This window comes from Bombina bombina, chromosome 7 (assembly GCF_027579735.1).
Source record: "Bombina bombina isolate aBomBom1 chromosome 7, aBomBom1.pri, whole genome shotgun sequence".
NCBI lineage: Eukaryota > Metazoa > Chordata > Amphibia > Anura > Bombinatoridae > Bombina > Bombina bombina.
The window spans coordinates 552,354,127-552,371,788 of record NC_069505.1 but is presented as its reverse complement, the minus strand read 5'-3'; the positions used below and the strand labels follow the sequence as shown (position 1 = coordinate 552,371,788).

Here is a 17,662-nt window from a genome sequence, read left to right as displayed (position 1 = left end):
TTTATTTAATAAGAGTTAATTTATTTAGTTAGATTTAAATTATATTTAACTTAGGGGGGTGTTAGTGTTAGGGTTAGACTTAGCTTTAGGGGTTAATCCATTTATTAGAGTAGCGGCAAAATCCGGTCGGCAGATTAGGGGTTAATAATTGAAGTTATGTGTCGGCGATGTTAGGGAGGGCAGATTAGGGGTTAATACTATTTCTTATAGGGTTATTGAGGCGGGAGTGAGGCGGATTAGGGGTTAATAACTTTATTATAGTAGCGGTGAGGTGCGGTCGGCAGATTAGGGGTTAATTATTGTAGGTAGCTGGCGGCGACGTTGTGGGGGGCAGATTAGGGGTTAATAAATATAATATAGGGGTCGGCGGTGTTAGGGGTAGCAGATTAGGGGTACATAGGTATAATGTAGGTTGCGGCGGTGTATGGAGCGGCAGATTAGGGGTTAATAATAATATGCAGGGGTCAGCGATAGCGGGGGCGGCAGATTAGTGGTTAATAAGTGTAAGGCTAGGTGTGTTTAGACTCGGGGTACATGTTAGGGTGTTAGGTGCTGACATAGGAAGTGTTTCCCCATAGGAAACAATGGGGCTGCGTTAGGAGCTGAACGCTGCTTTTTTGCAGGTGTTAGGTTTTTTTTTTCAGCTCAAACTGCCCCATTGTTTCCTATGGGGGAATCGTGCACAAGCACGTTTTTGAAGCTGGCCGCGTCCGTAAGCAACGCTGGTATTGAGAGTTGCAGTGGCGGTAAATATGCTCTACGCTCCCTTTTTTGGAGCCTAACGCAGCCATTCTTTGAACTCTAAATACCAGCGGTATTTAAAAGGTGCGGGGGGAAAAAAGCACGCGTAGCTAACGCACCCCTTTGGCCGCAGAACTCTAAATCTAGCCGTTATATAGGCTTATACCCCTCCCCCCAATCAAGCCAATCAAGTCTACAATTTTGTTTCTGGTGTCCTTAGACAGCTCTTTGGTCTTCACCATAGTGGAGTTTGGAGTGTGACTGTTGTGGACAGGTTTCTTTTATACTGATAACAAGTTCAAACAGGTGCCATTAATACAGGTAATGAGTGGAAGACAGAGGAGCCTCTTAAAGAAGAAGATACAGGTATGTGAGAGCCAGAAATCTTGCTTGTTTGTAGGTGACCAAATACTTATTTTCCACCATAATTTGCAAATAAATTCTTTCCAAATCAGACAATGTGATTGTCTGGAATGGATTTGTTTCCACATTTTGTCTCTCATAGTTGAGGTATACCTATGATGAAAATTACAGGCCTCTCTCATCTTCTTAAGTGGGAGAACTTGCACAATTGGTGGCTGACTAAATAATTTTTTTCCCCACTGTACATTGTATCTATTTTAGGATTTATATTTATTTTACAGTAAACTTTATATTTATTTTAACTAGGTACAATAGCTATTAAATAGTTAATAACTATTTAACAGCTACCTAGTTAAAATAATTACAAAATTACCTGTAAAATAAATCCTAACCTAAGTTACAAATACACCTAACACTACACTATCAATAAATGAATTAAATAAATTACCTACAATTAGCTAAAATTAAATACAATTAAATAAACTAAAGTATAGTACAAAAACAAACAAACACTAAATTACAGAAAATAAAAAAAAAATACAAGAAGTTTAAACTAATTACACCTAATCTAAGCCCCCTAATAAAATAAAAAAGCCCCCCAAAATAATAAAATGCCCTACCCTATCCTAAATTACAAAGTAATCAGCTCTTTTACCAGCCCTTAAAAGGGCTTTTTGCGGGGCATTGCCCCAAAGTAATCAGCTCTTTTACCTGTAAATAAAAATACAATACCCCTGATCGGAACAGCCAATAGAATGCAAGGTCAATCCGATTGGCTGATTGGATCAGCCAATCGGATTGAACTTCAATCTGATTGGCTGATTGAATCAGCCAATCAGATTTTTCCTACTTTAATTCCGATTGGCTGATAGAATCCTATCAGCCAATTGGAATTCGAGGGACACCATCTTGGATGATGTCATTTAAAGGAACCATCATTCGTCGGCAAGTCGTCGGCCAGGATGGATGTTCCACGTCGGAGGTCTTCAGGATGCTTCCGCTCCGCTCCGGATGGATGAAGATAGAAGATGCCGCTTGGATGAAGACTTCAATCAGATTGAAAAGAACTCTTCTGCCCCGCTTGGATGAAGACTTCAACCGGATAGAGGACCTCTTCTGCCCCGCTTGGATGAAGAATTCGGCTTGGCTGGGTGAAGACGACTCAAGGTAGGGAGATCTTCAGGGGGTTAGTGTTAGGTTTTTTAAGGGGGGTTTGGGTGGGTTTTAGAGTAGGGGTATGTGGGTGGTGGGTTGTAATGTTGGGGGGTATTGTATTTTTATTTACAGGTAAAAGAGCTGACTACTTTGGGGCAATGCCCTGCAAAAAGCCCTTTTAAGGGCTGGTAAAAGAGCTGATTACTTTGTAATTTAGGATAGGGTAGGGCATTTTATTATTTTGGGGGGTTATTTTATTTTATTAGGGGGCTTAGATTAGGTGTAATTAGTTTAAACTTCTTGTAATTTTTTTTTATTTTCTGTAATTTAATGTTTGTTTTTTTTGTACTATAGTTTAGTTTATTTAATTGTATTTAATTTTAGCTAATTGTAGGTAATTTATTTAATACTTTATTGATAGTGTAGTGTTAGGTGTATTTGTAACTTAGGTTAGGATTTATTTTATAGGTAATTTTTTAATTATTTTAACTAGGTAGCTATTAAATAGTTATTAACTATTTAATAGCTATTGTACCTAGTTAAAATAAATACAAAGTTGCCTGTAAAATAAATATAAATCCTAAAATAGCTACAATGTAACTATTAGTTATATGGTAGCTATATTAGGGTTTATTTTATAGGTAAGTATTTAGTTTTAAATAGGATTAATTTATTTAATGATAGAAATTTTAGTTCGTTTTATTTAAATCATATTTAAGTTAGGGGGTGTTAGGGTTAGGGTTAATAACTTTATTATAGTAGCGGTGACGTTGGGGGCGGCAGATTAGGGTTTAATAATTGTAGGTAGGTGGCGGCGATGTTATGGAGGGCAGATTAGGGGTTAATAACATTTATTATAGTGTTTGCGAAGCTGGAGTGCAGCGGTTTAGGGGTTAATACATTTATTATAGTGGCGGCGATGTCCGGTCGGCAGATTAGGGGTTAATAATTGTAGTTAGGTGGCAGTGACGTTGGGGGGGACAGATTAGGGGTTAATAAATATAATGTGGGTGTCGGCGATGTTAGGGACAGCAGATTAGGGGTTCATAGGTATAATGTAGGTTGTGGCTGTGTCCGGTCGGCAGATTAGGGGTTAAATAATTTTATTTTAGTGTTTGCGATGTGGGGGGCCTCGGTTTAGGGGTTCATAGGTAGTTTATGGGTGTTAGTGTACTTTTTAGCACTGTAGTTAAGAGCTTTATGTTTCAGCGTTAGCCCATAAAACTCTTAACTACTGACTTTTTTTGGCGGTAGGAGTCTTGGCGGTAGAGGCTGTACTGCTCACTTCTTCCAAGACTTGTAATACCGGCGTTAGGCAAATCCCATTAAAAAGATAGGATACGCAATTGACGTAAGGGGATTTGCGGTAGCCAAAAGTCGCGGAAGAAAAGTGAGCGGTACACCTTTACCTACCTGACTCTATATACCAGCGGGCGTTAAAAAGCAGCGTTAGGACCCCTTAATGCTGCTTTTTAAGGCTAACGCAGAACTTTAAATCTAGGTGAGTGTTTTTGCATAAATTAACAATGACAATTCTGGTTGCTTAATTAAAATAAACAAGATATCAAGTGCATCTATAATAATAATATATTTCAGATCACGTCAAATGTCATCATTTCATTATTTAAACAATTATTTCTCCAATAAAAGAAGAAGCACAATACAATCACTAGTTATTGTGATATACTTAAAGAGATCATAATCTATCATTTCAGTAGAAAATAAATATATATATATACGCTAAATGTCATCAGTAGATACAGGATACAAAATGTATTTAGTTATTTGGCTATACGATAAAAATAGACACATCAATTTATAACCCCTTCTTATTGTATCCTTTATAGTTCAATCCCTACTAGCTATAATAGTTCATATTCAATAACATATATGTACATTATTCAATATAACATCATAAAAAATAGAATAGAATCAAATTAGCTATCTGACCACCTATAAATACTTAACAAATATTGTATATGGTAAGGGAAATGTAGAATTTATTAAATAAACCAATATATTTGTCTATGTATTTATTTATTTACTTATTTATTCACTCCCAATGATTTATCAGGTCAAAAACTGAGTTAAACTCCTTGGGCAGACTTGTCTGCAACTTAAATATCCAAAATGCTTCTCTACGATGTAGGAGTTTAGTTTTATCTCCACCTCTTTTAGGGCAAAGTACCTTCTCAATTATTTTGCCACTTAAAGGAAGCTACATTTTTACTGTGTACATTGATAAAAAGGCTAGAAAGTGCTGAACATTCTTTACCATTGTCAATATTAGTAGGATGCTCTCTGATTCTTGATCTCACCACCCTAGTGGTGAGACCAATGTATTGCTTCTTATAATCAGTACAGAAGACCAAATATACCACATAACTCATCGAGTAGTTTACACATTGCAGAGTTGTATATTCATTACCTGTAGAGTATTAAACAAATTGTTTAGAAACCTGTATGTAATCACAGGCCCTACAGCATGAATTTCACACCTATATGTCCCATTATGTCTAAGCCATGAACTTGTTTTTCCAGTGTTACTGGTAGGTAACTGTGTAGGTGACAAAATATTGCAAAGTGACATCCTTCGTCTATATGAAAATCTACATCCCTGTCTGACTATCCTCTTAAGTTTTTTGTCAGCTAGGAGAATCGGAAGGTGCTTCTTAATGATGTTACAGACCTTTGAATATTGGTTACTATAAACTGTAACAAAAGGTGTTTGTTGAGGGTATCCATTTTCCTTTCTAGGTTTATCTATCAGAAGGCTACCCCTTGGGCATCGATTGGCTTGCATCCTTGCCCTTTTAATCACTTTATTAGTATATCCCCTTTCTTCCAACTTTAATGTTAATTTCTTACATTCCTGTTTATATTGATCACTATTACTGCAGTTTCTTTTAACTCTTAGGAATTGGCCTTTAGCAATCGCAAAGGATACATGACTCGGAAGATTACTAGTTGTGTGAAGCAACAAGTTTTTGGATATCGGTTTAACTATATAGTTTGCTCTTGATTTTATCAGAAGCTCCAACTAGAGTAAAATCTAAATAATTTCTCTGTCTCTTATCATATTCCATTGTGAATTTTAGGCCCACTTTATTTTCATTCAGATATTCAACAAAAAGGAGTGCTTCCTCCTCTGTGCCTGTCCATATAAAGATCAGGTCATATTTAAATCTTTTATAGACCTTAATAGATGACCTGTACGGATTATTATCTCAAAACATGTGTTTGGCCTCCCACCAACCTAAAAATAGGTTGGCTTAGGATGTGTCAAATTTGGACCACATCGCCGTCCCACATCTCTGGAGATAAAACTGCCCTTCAAAACTCTTGTTGATCCACGGAAAAATCAGTATCTGTATACAAAAAACTTTCAATAGCTTATAGCTCAAATTTATGAGGGATAGTAGAATAAAGGGAGTCATCCATATTGTGGTTCCCAGTTAATATCTTGCACTAATCTTAAAAGGTGCTTAGTGTCCCTCAAATAACTCCTTCGTCTACTGACCAATGGTTGAATGACGAGTTAACCCATTTAAACAATGGTTCCAATAAGGACCCAACTCCTGATACTATAGGCCTTCCTCTTATATTGTCTAGAGATTTGTGGACTTTAGGTAAATGGTGGAAGAGGAGGATTCTCGGGTACTGTACATATAAAAATTCAGCTGTTTTTTGATCTATGTATCCTTTTTCCACTCCTTCGTCCACCATTGACCTCACTTGCTGTTGATACATCACTGTCGGGCTATTTTTTAATTTAATGTATGTATTGGTATCATTTAATTGATCCAGAGCCTCACTAACATAATCCTCCTTAAGGAGCACTACTGTGTTTCCTCCTTTGTTCGATCTTATTATAACCAAATTGGTTTTATCTTTCAGAGATGCAGTTGCTTTCTTCAAAACCTTACTCTTATTACAATTATCAGTATGTAATCCTGTACTTAACTTGGTTAATTGTTTCTCTACAGTTTTATGGAATATCTCTACAACAGTACCTCTGCTCTGTATTGAGTAGAATGATGATTTAATCAAAAAAGTTTGTGTTATTTTATTATCACTGAATTCTTTATTTATTACAGGAATTTCAGTAGTGGCATCTCCCTCTGCAAGATCCACCAGATCCCTAAGGCAACATTGATCCTCAAAATTGAGATTAAAATTTAGCTTCAGATTTTCGTTATTATCTGTGGAAAGAACTCCTAAACTATTTTCAATGTCACTAGGTCCAATGCCATCTTCCAGAGGTGCATCTGTGTGATAATGACGTTTTAATGTAAGATTCCTTACAAATCTTTTTAAGTCAATGAGGGTGTCAAATAACTTAAAATCATTAGATGGTACAAAACCTAAGCCTAGATTGAGTACTTTGTATTCATCCAAGGTTAATGTCTGACCTGAAGCATTAATAACATTTCCTACTAGATGTATCTATTTTTCTTTAGGGGTAACTAAATATTCAGATTGAATCACTGCTTCTGAGTTCTCAACTAATATCTCTTCCTGCCTCTCGGCTCTCTCTGTTCTCTTCTTACCCACCCCCCCACCCCCACTTTGTTTCCTTCCCTATCTAGGTAAAAAAGCTGGTTGTAGTTCCTGGATTGAAACGCTCTTTCTGTCTACAAACATAGACCTGGCCTTTCTTGTAATCATCTGAATCTTTTAGATATTTATTGTGTTTCACTTCTAGGATTTCGGATTTTATTTCCTCCACAGTAGTCTTCAATATCACATCAATGTCTTTATCAAATGGATGTGCTGTGTAAGTGTCAAGATTTATCTGCATATCCACAATTTTATCCCGTACTGTGGCCAGCTCTTTAGTCTTATATTTAATAATAAGGAGTAATAGCCTGATGGAACATTAGTGTAGAACTTCATTCCACTCATTGATGAAATCCTGGTCACTGGCCTCAAAGGTAGGATATTTATTCATCCTAAGAACCCTAGGAATCATCTTAAGTGAGTGGTATCGTTCTAAAGACCATTTGTCAAGTTTGAGCCTTGTCTCCTTTAATTGTAAAACTGCCATGTCATAGAACAAATCTCCTAATGTTGAATTTGTTCTACTAAGGGAAAATACATTTTCAAACTCTAAGCTCGTAAGCTCTTTATCAAAGGCATTGTCCAAAGAGTAATAACCGTGTACTCCCCTTTGCACTTCCCTTATGCACACTGAAAAAGAAATATATATATATATTCCAAAAAGGAAAAAACAGTCTGAAAAAAACAATCTGTCTACGTGTTTTATGTTGCTTACACCTAGGTACTATGACCCAATTATGTGATATTGAATAGAATGTAGCTGTAATAATAGTAGTATTCAGGCACTTTTATGTAATAAGTATAGCAGAACTCCACTCATCGAAGCAAGTGGTATGTAAACAAACACAACAAAGGAAACAGTGTCCCGCTTTTACTCAGAGTGTGGATGTATAGTTGTATCACCAGCACTATAAACAAGGGCTGTTAGCTGTTCTGGACATACCTGTATATCCAACAAGCAAAACCCCAAAAAAACAACCAATTCACTGATCATAACAGTAGCAGGCATATAATCTTCCGCTAACAGCTTAATAGAAGTGTACTTACAATCTCAGTTAAGACCGGCGTGCCCCCTTCAGTCATTGGACAACTACACAGCTTGGAGTCTTCGCTCCTACTCCATACCCACAAGCCACCTTTCAGCTATTGCTGAACTCCCAACACCTGTGATAAGCCCTTTGGAAAACTTTGATGATAGTTCAACAATGGAGAACAAAAAACATCCATGGGTGTTATTCACTTAGAACTCCGTATGCCAGGTTGAAAAATGGATTGAACAAACCTGTTTGGTATTTAATGTCTGACTTGCTGTCCCTCACATCAATCATTTAGCAATGCTCTTTCAGGATTGGGCAGAGGAAGTTGTACACATGAATTGTCAGACCCTCAATAAATCACTGCAAATGAATGAGATGATTTGTCAAATGATATCAACTCCTTTCCCCTTTACTGTGTTCTCTCCACCTTTTGTTAGGTGCTGAATGTCCCAAACAAAAAATGAAACAAATACAACTAGCAAACATAAAAATTGTCTTTACTCTCCCCTTTAAAGTCTCCGGTCCATTTGTCTAGTCATTATGTGGATGGATGGGCCATAATTCGGACCAATACGTATTCTTTAGAAGACGAATACATACAGTATGTCTAATATATGCATAAAACAACAATATGTGGGGTTTCTTCTTTTTTTTATATATAAAACAAGCTTTATTAATTCATAAAAGAATTGTGTGTACAAAGGGGAAGCATATACAACAATACAATATCTTTGCTCAGTACATAATGCTGCATGGACAGTTCAACAGTAACACATAAGTAACAAAAAATCTTAGTCATCTGTGATCTACCTTCCCCAACACATCGCTCCTTACTTTATTATATACCAAGCTTGCCATATTTTTCAATTTTTTCTTTTCACCAAACAAAACTGCAATTAACATAAAGTTGTGTGTCAAAAAAAAAAAAAATTAATAAGGAAGGGGAGAAGAAGAGGGGCCTGGGGGGTGGAAGAAAGAGGGAGTAGGGGGGCTTCCATCACATTATGCCTCTCCTCTTCCAGGTATATCTACATGCCAGTACCCTTCCATGTGGCCAGCATCATTTCATGGGTAGCTATCTGGTTAATTTTGTAATAGTGGAACCTTTCCAGCAGAAGTAGGTCATCAACTACACAGACCCATTCTTCCACTGTTGGGACAACTCCTGATTTTCATTTTCTAGGGATCAATTTCTTAGCTCCTGTGAGCATTAACAGCATGAGGGCCCATTTATGTGCCACTTTGAGTTCGGGCAGATGAAAAAGAAGGGTCGCCTCCGGAGTATTTGGGATGATAATTTGCAAATTGTCTGACATTAGACTTGTCACTCTGCTCCAATATTCTTTTAATTTTGGACAGGTCCACCATATGTGCAGGAGCATGCCGTGTTCTCCACACTCTCTCCAGCACATAGGGCTAGCAGTTTGATAGCATCTATGTAATCTAGTTGGCGTTAGGTACCACCTACATGTAAGTTTCAAATGTATTTATTTAACATTGGCGGAGATTGATGAACGCTTTGCTAGCTCAAAGGACCTAGTCCAGGTGTCATGGTCTATATCTCTATTTAGGTCTTTACACCAGGCTATAGTGTAAGAGGGTAAAGGCATGTCAGGGGGCATGAGCAGAAGTTTATAAATTAAAGATATTAGGCGTCTTATTGGTTTGCTTGCTGTGCATATATGTTCGAAGGCAGTGAGTTCTCTCATAAAGTGTTCCCTATGCTTATGATGTGTAAGGTAGTGCTGAAGCTGGTTGTATCTCATCCAGGAGTGTTAGGTTCCTCCATATTTCTCAGCCATATCCTGGTGGGATAGTAATTTCCCTCCCGCCATTGCAAAATGCAATGAGCCTTCGCGGAGACTGTAAGGCTCACTCATGCATGTGCCAGGTTGAAAAAATGGTAGGTCCGGTTTTAAATAATAGGTAGTAGGGGTGAATATCTGGAAGATATATGTGTGGTAGTATTAACTGATCTGTACCACTCTCTAAGTGTTTCAGCTATAATAGTGTACCTATTAATGGTCTTTGGGCGTTGTGCCGGTGGCGTGAAAACCAATACGCACACATTGTTAAGGTGGAGGATTTGCCCATCCAGTCGCACCCACGCTTTATGGGTTGAATTATGGGCCCATTCTATAATTCGTTGCAGAAATATTGCTTGCCTGTATATTGCTAATTCGGGGAAACCCAACCCACCTCGATCCCTTGGCATGTATAGTGTCTTTCTTGAGATACGTGGTTTTATATTATTCCATATAAACTGCTCTAGTATTTTTTGTAGTTGTGGAAGAAAGTCCTTGGGGAGCGGTATTGGGAGTGCTTGTAGCATGTATAATATGCGAGGCAAAATATTCATTTTAATTACCCCAATTTTTCCCAACCAAGATATGGGTTTGTTCTTCCAGGAGGAAAGATCCCTTATTATTTCTTCTTTCAATTTAAGGTGGTTAAATTTAAAGAGGTCCTGAGGATCTTTCGTGAGGTATATTCCCAAATACTTCAGTTGTGTGTTAGCAATAGGTATCCTATGAATATCTCTCAGAGTTTCTATCTGCACTTTGGGGGCGGTTATATTGAGAATTTCGGATTTCAAAATATTAAGATGAAAATTGGATAGGGAGCCATATTCGTCTATCTCCCTAAGGAGCTCTGGTATTGATACGTCTACATTGGTTAGAGTATATAATATATCATCAGCGTATAACGCTTGCTTATATTCGGTCCCCTTCAATTCAATACCAGTGATGTAAGGGTTGTTGTGGATTTTTTGGGCCACGGCTTCTATCGATAGGGCAAACAGTAGTGGGGAAAGGGGGCACCCCTGTCTTGTCCCGTTTGAGATATTAAATGTATCTGAGAGTGTTCCATTCACTCTGACACGTGCATTTGGTCTAGAATACAGAGAGAATGCCATATTTGTAAATGCAGTACCAAAATTCACAGCCCTCAACACCCGACGCAGAAAAAGCCAGTCGACACAGTCGAAGGCCTTCTCCGCATTGGTCGAGAAAAGTGCCATTGGCAGACCTTCGCTACGGGCATATTGTATAAGTTGTAGGACTTTTAGACTGTTAAAGAGCTGAAGCATCATTGGAGCCAGTGACTTAAAGAATATTTTATAATATTTAATTGTGAGCCCGTGTGGGCCTGGACTTTTACCATTTGGGAGATCTTTAATTGCTTGCGAGAGCTCATCAATGGATATAGGTAAATCTAATCTGTCGGAGTCTGCTTTTTTTAAGCCTGGCAAGTTAAGGGAAGCCAAGTAGGTGTCTATGGATTTTTGCTTGGTTAGGGATTGTGTTTGTGTGCTAACATCCTTGTTTATATTGTATAGTGTTTTATAGTATGTGCTGAAGGCGTTAGCTATCTGTTTGTTGCCTTTTAGGTTAGTGCCTTCCTTATCCGTGATACTGTATATGTGCGATCTGAGTTGCTGTCTGCAAATGGATCTGGCCAGCAGCTTCCCGGGTCTATTACCACTTTCATGATATTGCTGTTTAATTGATAGCATTCTACTTTGGTAGGCCTCAGCTAGATGTTGTTTAAGGTCCGCTCTGGCGTGTGATAAGCTTTGTTTAATGTTTGTATCTGAGGTGTTTAGTTTATGCAGGGATTCTAACCTAGCTACCTCATCTAACAGAGATTTGTGTTTGGGCCTATATTGTTTTCGCAGTCTAGCTGTGTGTTTGATGATTTCGCACTGTATGACACATTTATGTGCCTCCCATGTATTAGGCGAGGTGTGTTCAGGGATGTTGTGCATAAAGTAGTCAGTCAATGATTTTTGCAGTTCGTTTTTAATAAGTGGTTTGTCAAGGAGGGAGTCGTCTAGTCTCCAGATGTAGGAAGTAGGTGGGACGTCAGGCCAATATATCTCACAGGTGACTGGGGCATGGTCTGACCATGTGATGAGTCCAATTTTACAATTGCCAACCATGTCCAGACCCACCGAGTCCGTAAATATATAGTCGATGCGTGAATATTTGTTACATGGGGGCGAATAATAAGTAAAGTCTCTAGATGTCGGATGTACAACATGCCAGGTATCATGCAAAGTCAGATCAAAAAGTGTTGTTTTAAGAGATTTAAGTGTTCTACCATCAACACTAGAAGTTTCATTAGAAGTGTCAATCTGCGGTTCAAGTGGGACATTGAGGTCACCTGCCATAAACACTGGTCCCTTTGCGTAGTCTAGAAGTGTTTTGGAGAGTCGCTTAATAAATAGATGTTGATTAATGTTCGGCGCGTACATCGATATGAGTGTTATTGGGTGTTCGTACAGTGTACCTATTAACATTATATAGCACCCCTCTGAATCTTTTTCTGGGTGCTTGAGTTTAAAGGGGACCGAGTAATGAATCAGGATTCCCACTCCACATCTTTTTGATGAACCTGATGCTAGGTATGCTGTAGGATATTGTGTGTTATGCCATCTAGGTTCTCGTCCCTTTCGAAAGTTTGTTTCCTGTAGGAATAGAACATGGCTGTGTAAACTTTTGAGATCTCGGAAAGTGATGGATCTCTTTCCTGGGCTGTTTAGGCCCTTGGCATTAATTGTGGTGAAGGTAAGGCTATTTGCTTATGTGATCAGTCATTTTGTCAATGGGGAGGGCTCTAGGGGAGAACTAGGAGTGTGAGGAGAAGGGAAAGAAAAAAAAAAACCCTGCTTTAGGGTTTAGCAGATAATAATACTAAAATTGTCGCCCTTCACACTAGGCGGCTAAATAGTACAGTATGATTTAGTTAAAATATTCACTAAATACTCTGAAAACAGTTTTATCAGGTATTATATTATAACAATATAACCTAAGAACAAAATCCTGTAAAGGAAAAAAGAAAGAAACTTACAAAAGAACAACACAGAGGGTAGTAATCCAAGAGAACAAGAGACACAATAAGATATAACTGTCCCAGCGAATCCCAATGAGGAATCCCTGGCATTTAGAAGGCCAAGGAGGCCTAGCTATGCAAAAGAGGGGGGTTAATCTGGTTAATAAGGAGGGGGGGGAGCTTCTATAGAGAGGAAGGACCCAGTGGGGCACATCCATCTCCAGTCATCCCAGGAGCACTGTACTGTGCTCGCCGGCCGTGTATGACTAGTGAGCGTTCAACTTATTATTGATTGGTTACACGCCTACTTGGCTCACTAGGGCTTTTTTTTTTTTTCTTTCTCGGGTCACGACCCTTTATTTGGTGCTACAGGAAGTGTTTCAAAAGCATTATGTAAATGCGCAGGTTTGCAACTGTAAACTTAGCGAATATTGCTCTCCATAGTTTAGAAAGGTATGAGCAGCAAGCATAACTCACACAAGGAGTTCGTTTTACCTCGGGGAAAGCATCTGCTGTCGTGTAATCCTAGTGAGCTGCTGCCTATATGAGCATAAGGGTGTTGTGATTGAGTAGCGTGGTATGTGGTAAATAATGTGATATTGAGTAGATACAGAAAGTGAATCTTGGTATAGAAACATAAAACAGTGTCATTTTAACAGTGATATAACTATCCCATTAATAACTGACTGTTATCTGTATATTTAGTTCAAGTTAATGGGTAGAGGCAATACCCCACCCTAATTTAGGAAATATTGCTATTACGTTAATTTCTCTTGCTACATTAGGTCTTCGGAAGCATCATAATGAGTACACATAACAGCATCATACCAACTATAACATGACAATCTTAACTATAACTGACCGTTACCTGCATATTTAAGTCAAGGCAATGGGTAGAAGTGATGCCTAACCCTAATCTAGGGAGTAAAGTTATTAAGGCAGTGTCTTTGGATGTTGAAGACCTTCATAAGGCATGCTGACTTTTCTTCTAACAGCAGATCCAGCTGTTTTGCCTTCTTCCTCCTCTCCCTGCTTGGGGTCTGAGCAAACAATCCATGGGGAAGTGGCCCAGTGTCTACTTGTTAGGGCACAGACGAGCCTTGTAAGTCTGTCATGCTTATGGTTTATTAGGTGCGGGTATCTGACATTGCTCCCCCGAGATGTTCCGGAAGTTTCCAATTCAGAATTGGCCCTGTTGCGGGGTTGATGCTCCTCAGCTCCTGGGTCCTGCAGAAAAGCTTGGATGTCAGTTCCTGGCCTGTAGACCAAAGTCTTATTGTTATGTGTGGCAATTAAAGACACTGGGAATCCCCAGCGGTATTGGATCTTGCGATTTCGTAGTTGAGTAGTGATGTGTGCGAGATTGCGCCTTTTCTGCAGCGTTACAGGCGATAGATCTGAGAACAATTGTATTTCAATGCCCGCATGGTGTATAGGATTCTTGGCCCATGCACAACGCAAAAGCTCCTCTTTGTCCTTGAAATTAAGGAATTTAATTATAATGTCCCATGGGGGAGCTTTGGGAGGGGGCTTGGGCCTCAAGGCCCTGTGTGCTCGCTCCATTAATACCTCTGCCGTTGAAGGTGTTCCTTTTATGGTTCTGAACAAACTTTGCAGGTAGCCTTCTATAGCAGGGGGGTGCACCGATTCAGGAACCCCTCTGACTCGTAAATTATTTCGGCGCCCCCTATTATCTAGATCTTCTAGTTTGTCCGATAGAGATTGTATGACTATCTGTTGTTCCTGTAATTTAGAAGTGTTGTCAGGTACTTTAGTTTCCATGGAGGCCTGAGCTTCCTCTGTCATTGCAACTCTGCTGTCAAGGGTGTTGATGTCCTTGCGAAGATCTTGAAATAAGCTACGCATCTCATGCAACACATTCGGAATATCCTCTTTGGATGAGAGATGCTGCAGGTCCCCCTTGGTAATATTACTTTGCAATTGGGCTTCTAAAGTAGGAGCAATTGCCGAGTCCACAGGCAAGGAGGTATCCATAGTTCCCCTGTCCAGGGTTGCTGGTGGCTCTATAGGTTTTAAATATTTGTTCAGGGGTTTTTGTGTTTTCTGGGAGCTCCTCTTGTTAACTTTACTCTGACTTTTGTTAGGCATTCCCTATCAGATAGGGTAGTAACTTTTGTTTATAGTGAGTCCAACTTGGTAGTAAATATATGATAGCCAGGAGGGCTGGAGCGTGATGTATGCTTTCAGAATATAACCTGCTGCGTGTACTGGTATTGTAACACTTACGCCATATTCTTTGTTCACCCCTGTGTGATTATAATGATCGTATCATTTAAACGCAAGGGCCAACAATGTTGCCTTCCAACCACCATGCGAACCCCTATATAGATCCGCAATTTTTCCAGCGTTTACATATAGTCAGCCTTATTACTGTTTGCAAGAAGGCTGCGTGTGTCGCACTTACTGGATTCCCAGCCGCTCAACAGCCGTCTCTGCATGCTGCTCCTTAGGTCTCCACAACCAGGCGATAGTCGGTACGTTACCACGGTAATGTCATGTGGTTAAGATTTTGTCTTAGTACCGTAGTTTTGTCCACTTCCGCCTGCTCGCTCCGACCAACAGCTTTCCACTTCTCTTGATCCGATTTGCTTGTTGGATCTCCCACGGTGCTGCACAGGCCAGACCTCTCCGAGCGGCGACAAATCTCTGCTTTGGTGCGCTTGAAGCCCTCAACTGACAGGGTCGGGTGTGCGCCCGGGCTCTTGTTACTGTTTCCCCACTACTTATAAATAATTTTAAGGGGTCTCCTAGGTCATGGGTGTGTGTCGCTATATCTCTGGGATTTGGAGCTAATCTAAGATGCGGCCATTTGCCTGCGTGGCCAAGCTCCGCCCCTATGTGGGGTTTCTTACCTAGAGTAGAGCTTAAATGTGAGCAGCATCTAAAACGGCAAAACAGCTCAGAACAGGGGTGAAAATGGCTTAACAGTTAATGTGCTAATATCAAAATTAGTAGACCTTTATTTATTCACAAACTATGGTTGAAAGCATTAGATATTAGCTTAAGGGCACTATCAATACAATAAATAAATTATGAGGCATTCAGTGGTCACATGGCTTTTTGTGATGACATGATGTGACCAGAAGCATATTGACAAGTCAGGCAAATCGGCTCTTGTCTGAGGGCCCAGCATCTTATGGGGCCCCCAGCATCATACGGCAGCAGGATTTTTTTTATTTATTTATTTAAATGTAATAATATTTGTTTTTTTATTTTTTTCCCCACTTTGGCATGGAAATGGTTTTTCAAGAGGTAAATAGTTTTGAAATATAATTTTAGAAAAATCATGATAAATTATACATCAAAAAGTGTTTTGGGTGGACTGCTTAACACATGGTGGTAGTGTCTTAATGTCCTTAGAAAACCTAATTTGATATTTCAAATCATAGCTACCAGCTTATATCTTGATTCCATTGGCTGCAATTTCTTACAGCTTAAAGGGATTCAGATACCAATTGCAATTTTAAGAGATTTTTTTATTTTACGTAATTCTATTATCAAATTTACTTCTATTGTCCAATTTGCCATACTATATCTGTTTTCTCCCTACATGTAACTTTGTACTTTTGATACGTTATTGGTATATAGTTCACATTGATTTTTTTTTTATATATACAATTGCCTTTCCTTTATCATCACAGAAAACTTTCTCAAAAGCTCAATAAACATTGTTCATTGTCCTTTAGGCAAAAAACAGATAATTCTCCAATCTCTTTGATATATGTAGATTGATTTTTTTTCCTTCTAATCTATTTTGCTTTCATTGGTCATTCTCCCCTCCCCCCCCCCCCCCACAACATATGAACTTCTTCACTGCATTTTTGACCTCCTTATTTCTCAAACTATATATAAAAGGATTGAGCATAGGAGTAAGGACAGTGTAGAGCATACTGACCACACGATCATACACTGGTGAGAAGAGGGAGCTTGGACGAAAATACATAAATATGACAGAGCTGTAAAGGATAATGACTAACGTGAGATGGGAGGAGCAAGTTGAAAAAGTCTTTTTTCTACCGGAGGTTGTGTGCAACCTCAACACAGCCCTTATGATGAATGTGTAAGATGTTAGGATAAAAAACATTGGACTCATAATAATAATTGATCCTTCAACAAATATAAACATCTCAATAACAGAGGTATCTGTGCAAGAAATCATCAGCAGGGCAGGTCCATCACAGAAAAAGTGGTGGACAACAGAATCGCAATAAACCAAAGAGGAGAACATAACTGTATACAACAATGAGTGGAGGCAAACAATAACCCATGATGAATTGACTAGACTAATGCACATCCTTTTGCTCATTATGGTTGAGTAACGCAATGGTTGGCAGATTGCTGCATATCTGTCCAATGACATGATAGCCAGAAGAAAGCTGTCCATGTTTGCAACAGCAATAAAGAAAAACAGTTGTACAAAGCAGCCATGGAAGGGAATAGAGTTATTTTTTGAAAGGAGGCCAGACAAAACTCTTGGAATGGTGATGGAAATTAGGCAAACATCAATCATAGAGAGATTTCCAAGCAAAAAGTACATGGGTGTGTGGAGTTGACTTTTTGCTATAATAAGAACAGTCATGAATGAATTCCCCATTAAACATAGACAATATGCAATCAGTAGGAAGGAAAAGAGAGGGAGGCGCAAAGATGGTTCTTCCGAAAGACCAAGAAGTGTGAAAGTAGCATATGTATGGTTTATAGTCTCCATATTTACTAAATTAAATGTTCAGTAGAAGAAAGTCATGTTGGATGATGATAAAGGACTTAAAGATCAACCCATACACAAAAAAACATTTTTATGGAAAATTTCTATCCAGGTTATTAAAAAATTAATTATTTTTGAACTATATAGAAAAGTATAAAATCGGAAAATCTGAATACACATGGTCCATCTTCTTGTGAATCAATTCAGACAGTTTAAATGAGACATATCAATTATAAAATAATGC

The 17,662-nt window shown here is 38.8% G+C and overlaps 1 protein-coding gene across 1 annotated transcript; it reads right to left on the bottom strand.

Annotated features, from left to right (window-relative positions):
* Positions 1-16,473: 16,473 nt before the first annotated feature.
* Positions 16,474-17,421, bottom strand: LOC128636554 (olfactory receptor-like protein DTMT). Its single transcript, XM_053689548.1, has one exon. The coding sequence runs from the start codon at positions 17,419-17,421 to the stop codon at positions 16,474-16,476; it is 948 nt and encodes a 315-aa protein (XP_053545523.1).
* Positions 17,422-17,662: the final 241 nt, after the last annotated feature.

What these genes read in the sequence shown, in the direction of transcription:
- LOC128636554 (XM_053689548.1), bottom strand. Translation starts at nt 17,421, where the DNA reads ATGGAGACTATAAACCATACATATGCTACTTTCACACTTCTTGGTCTT.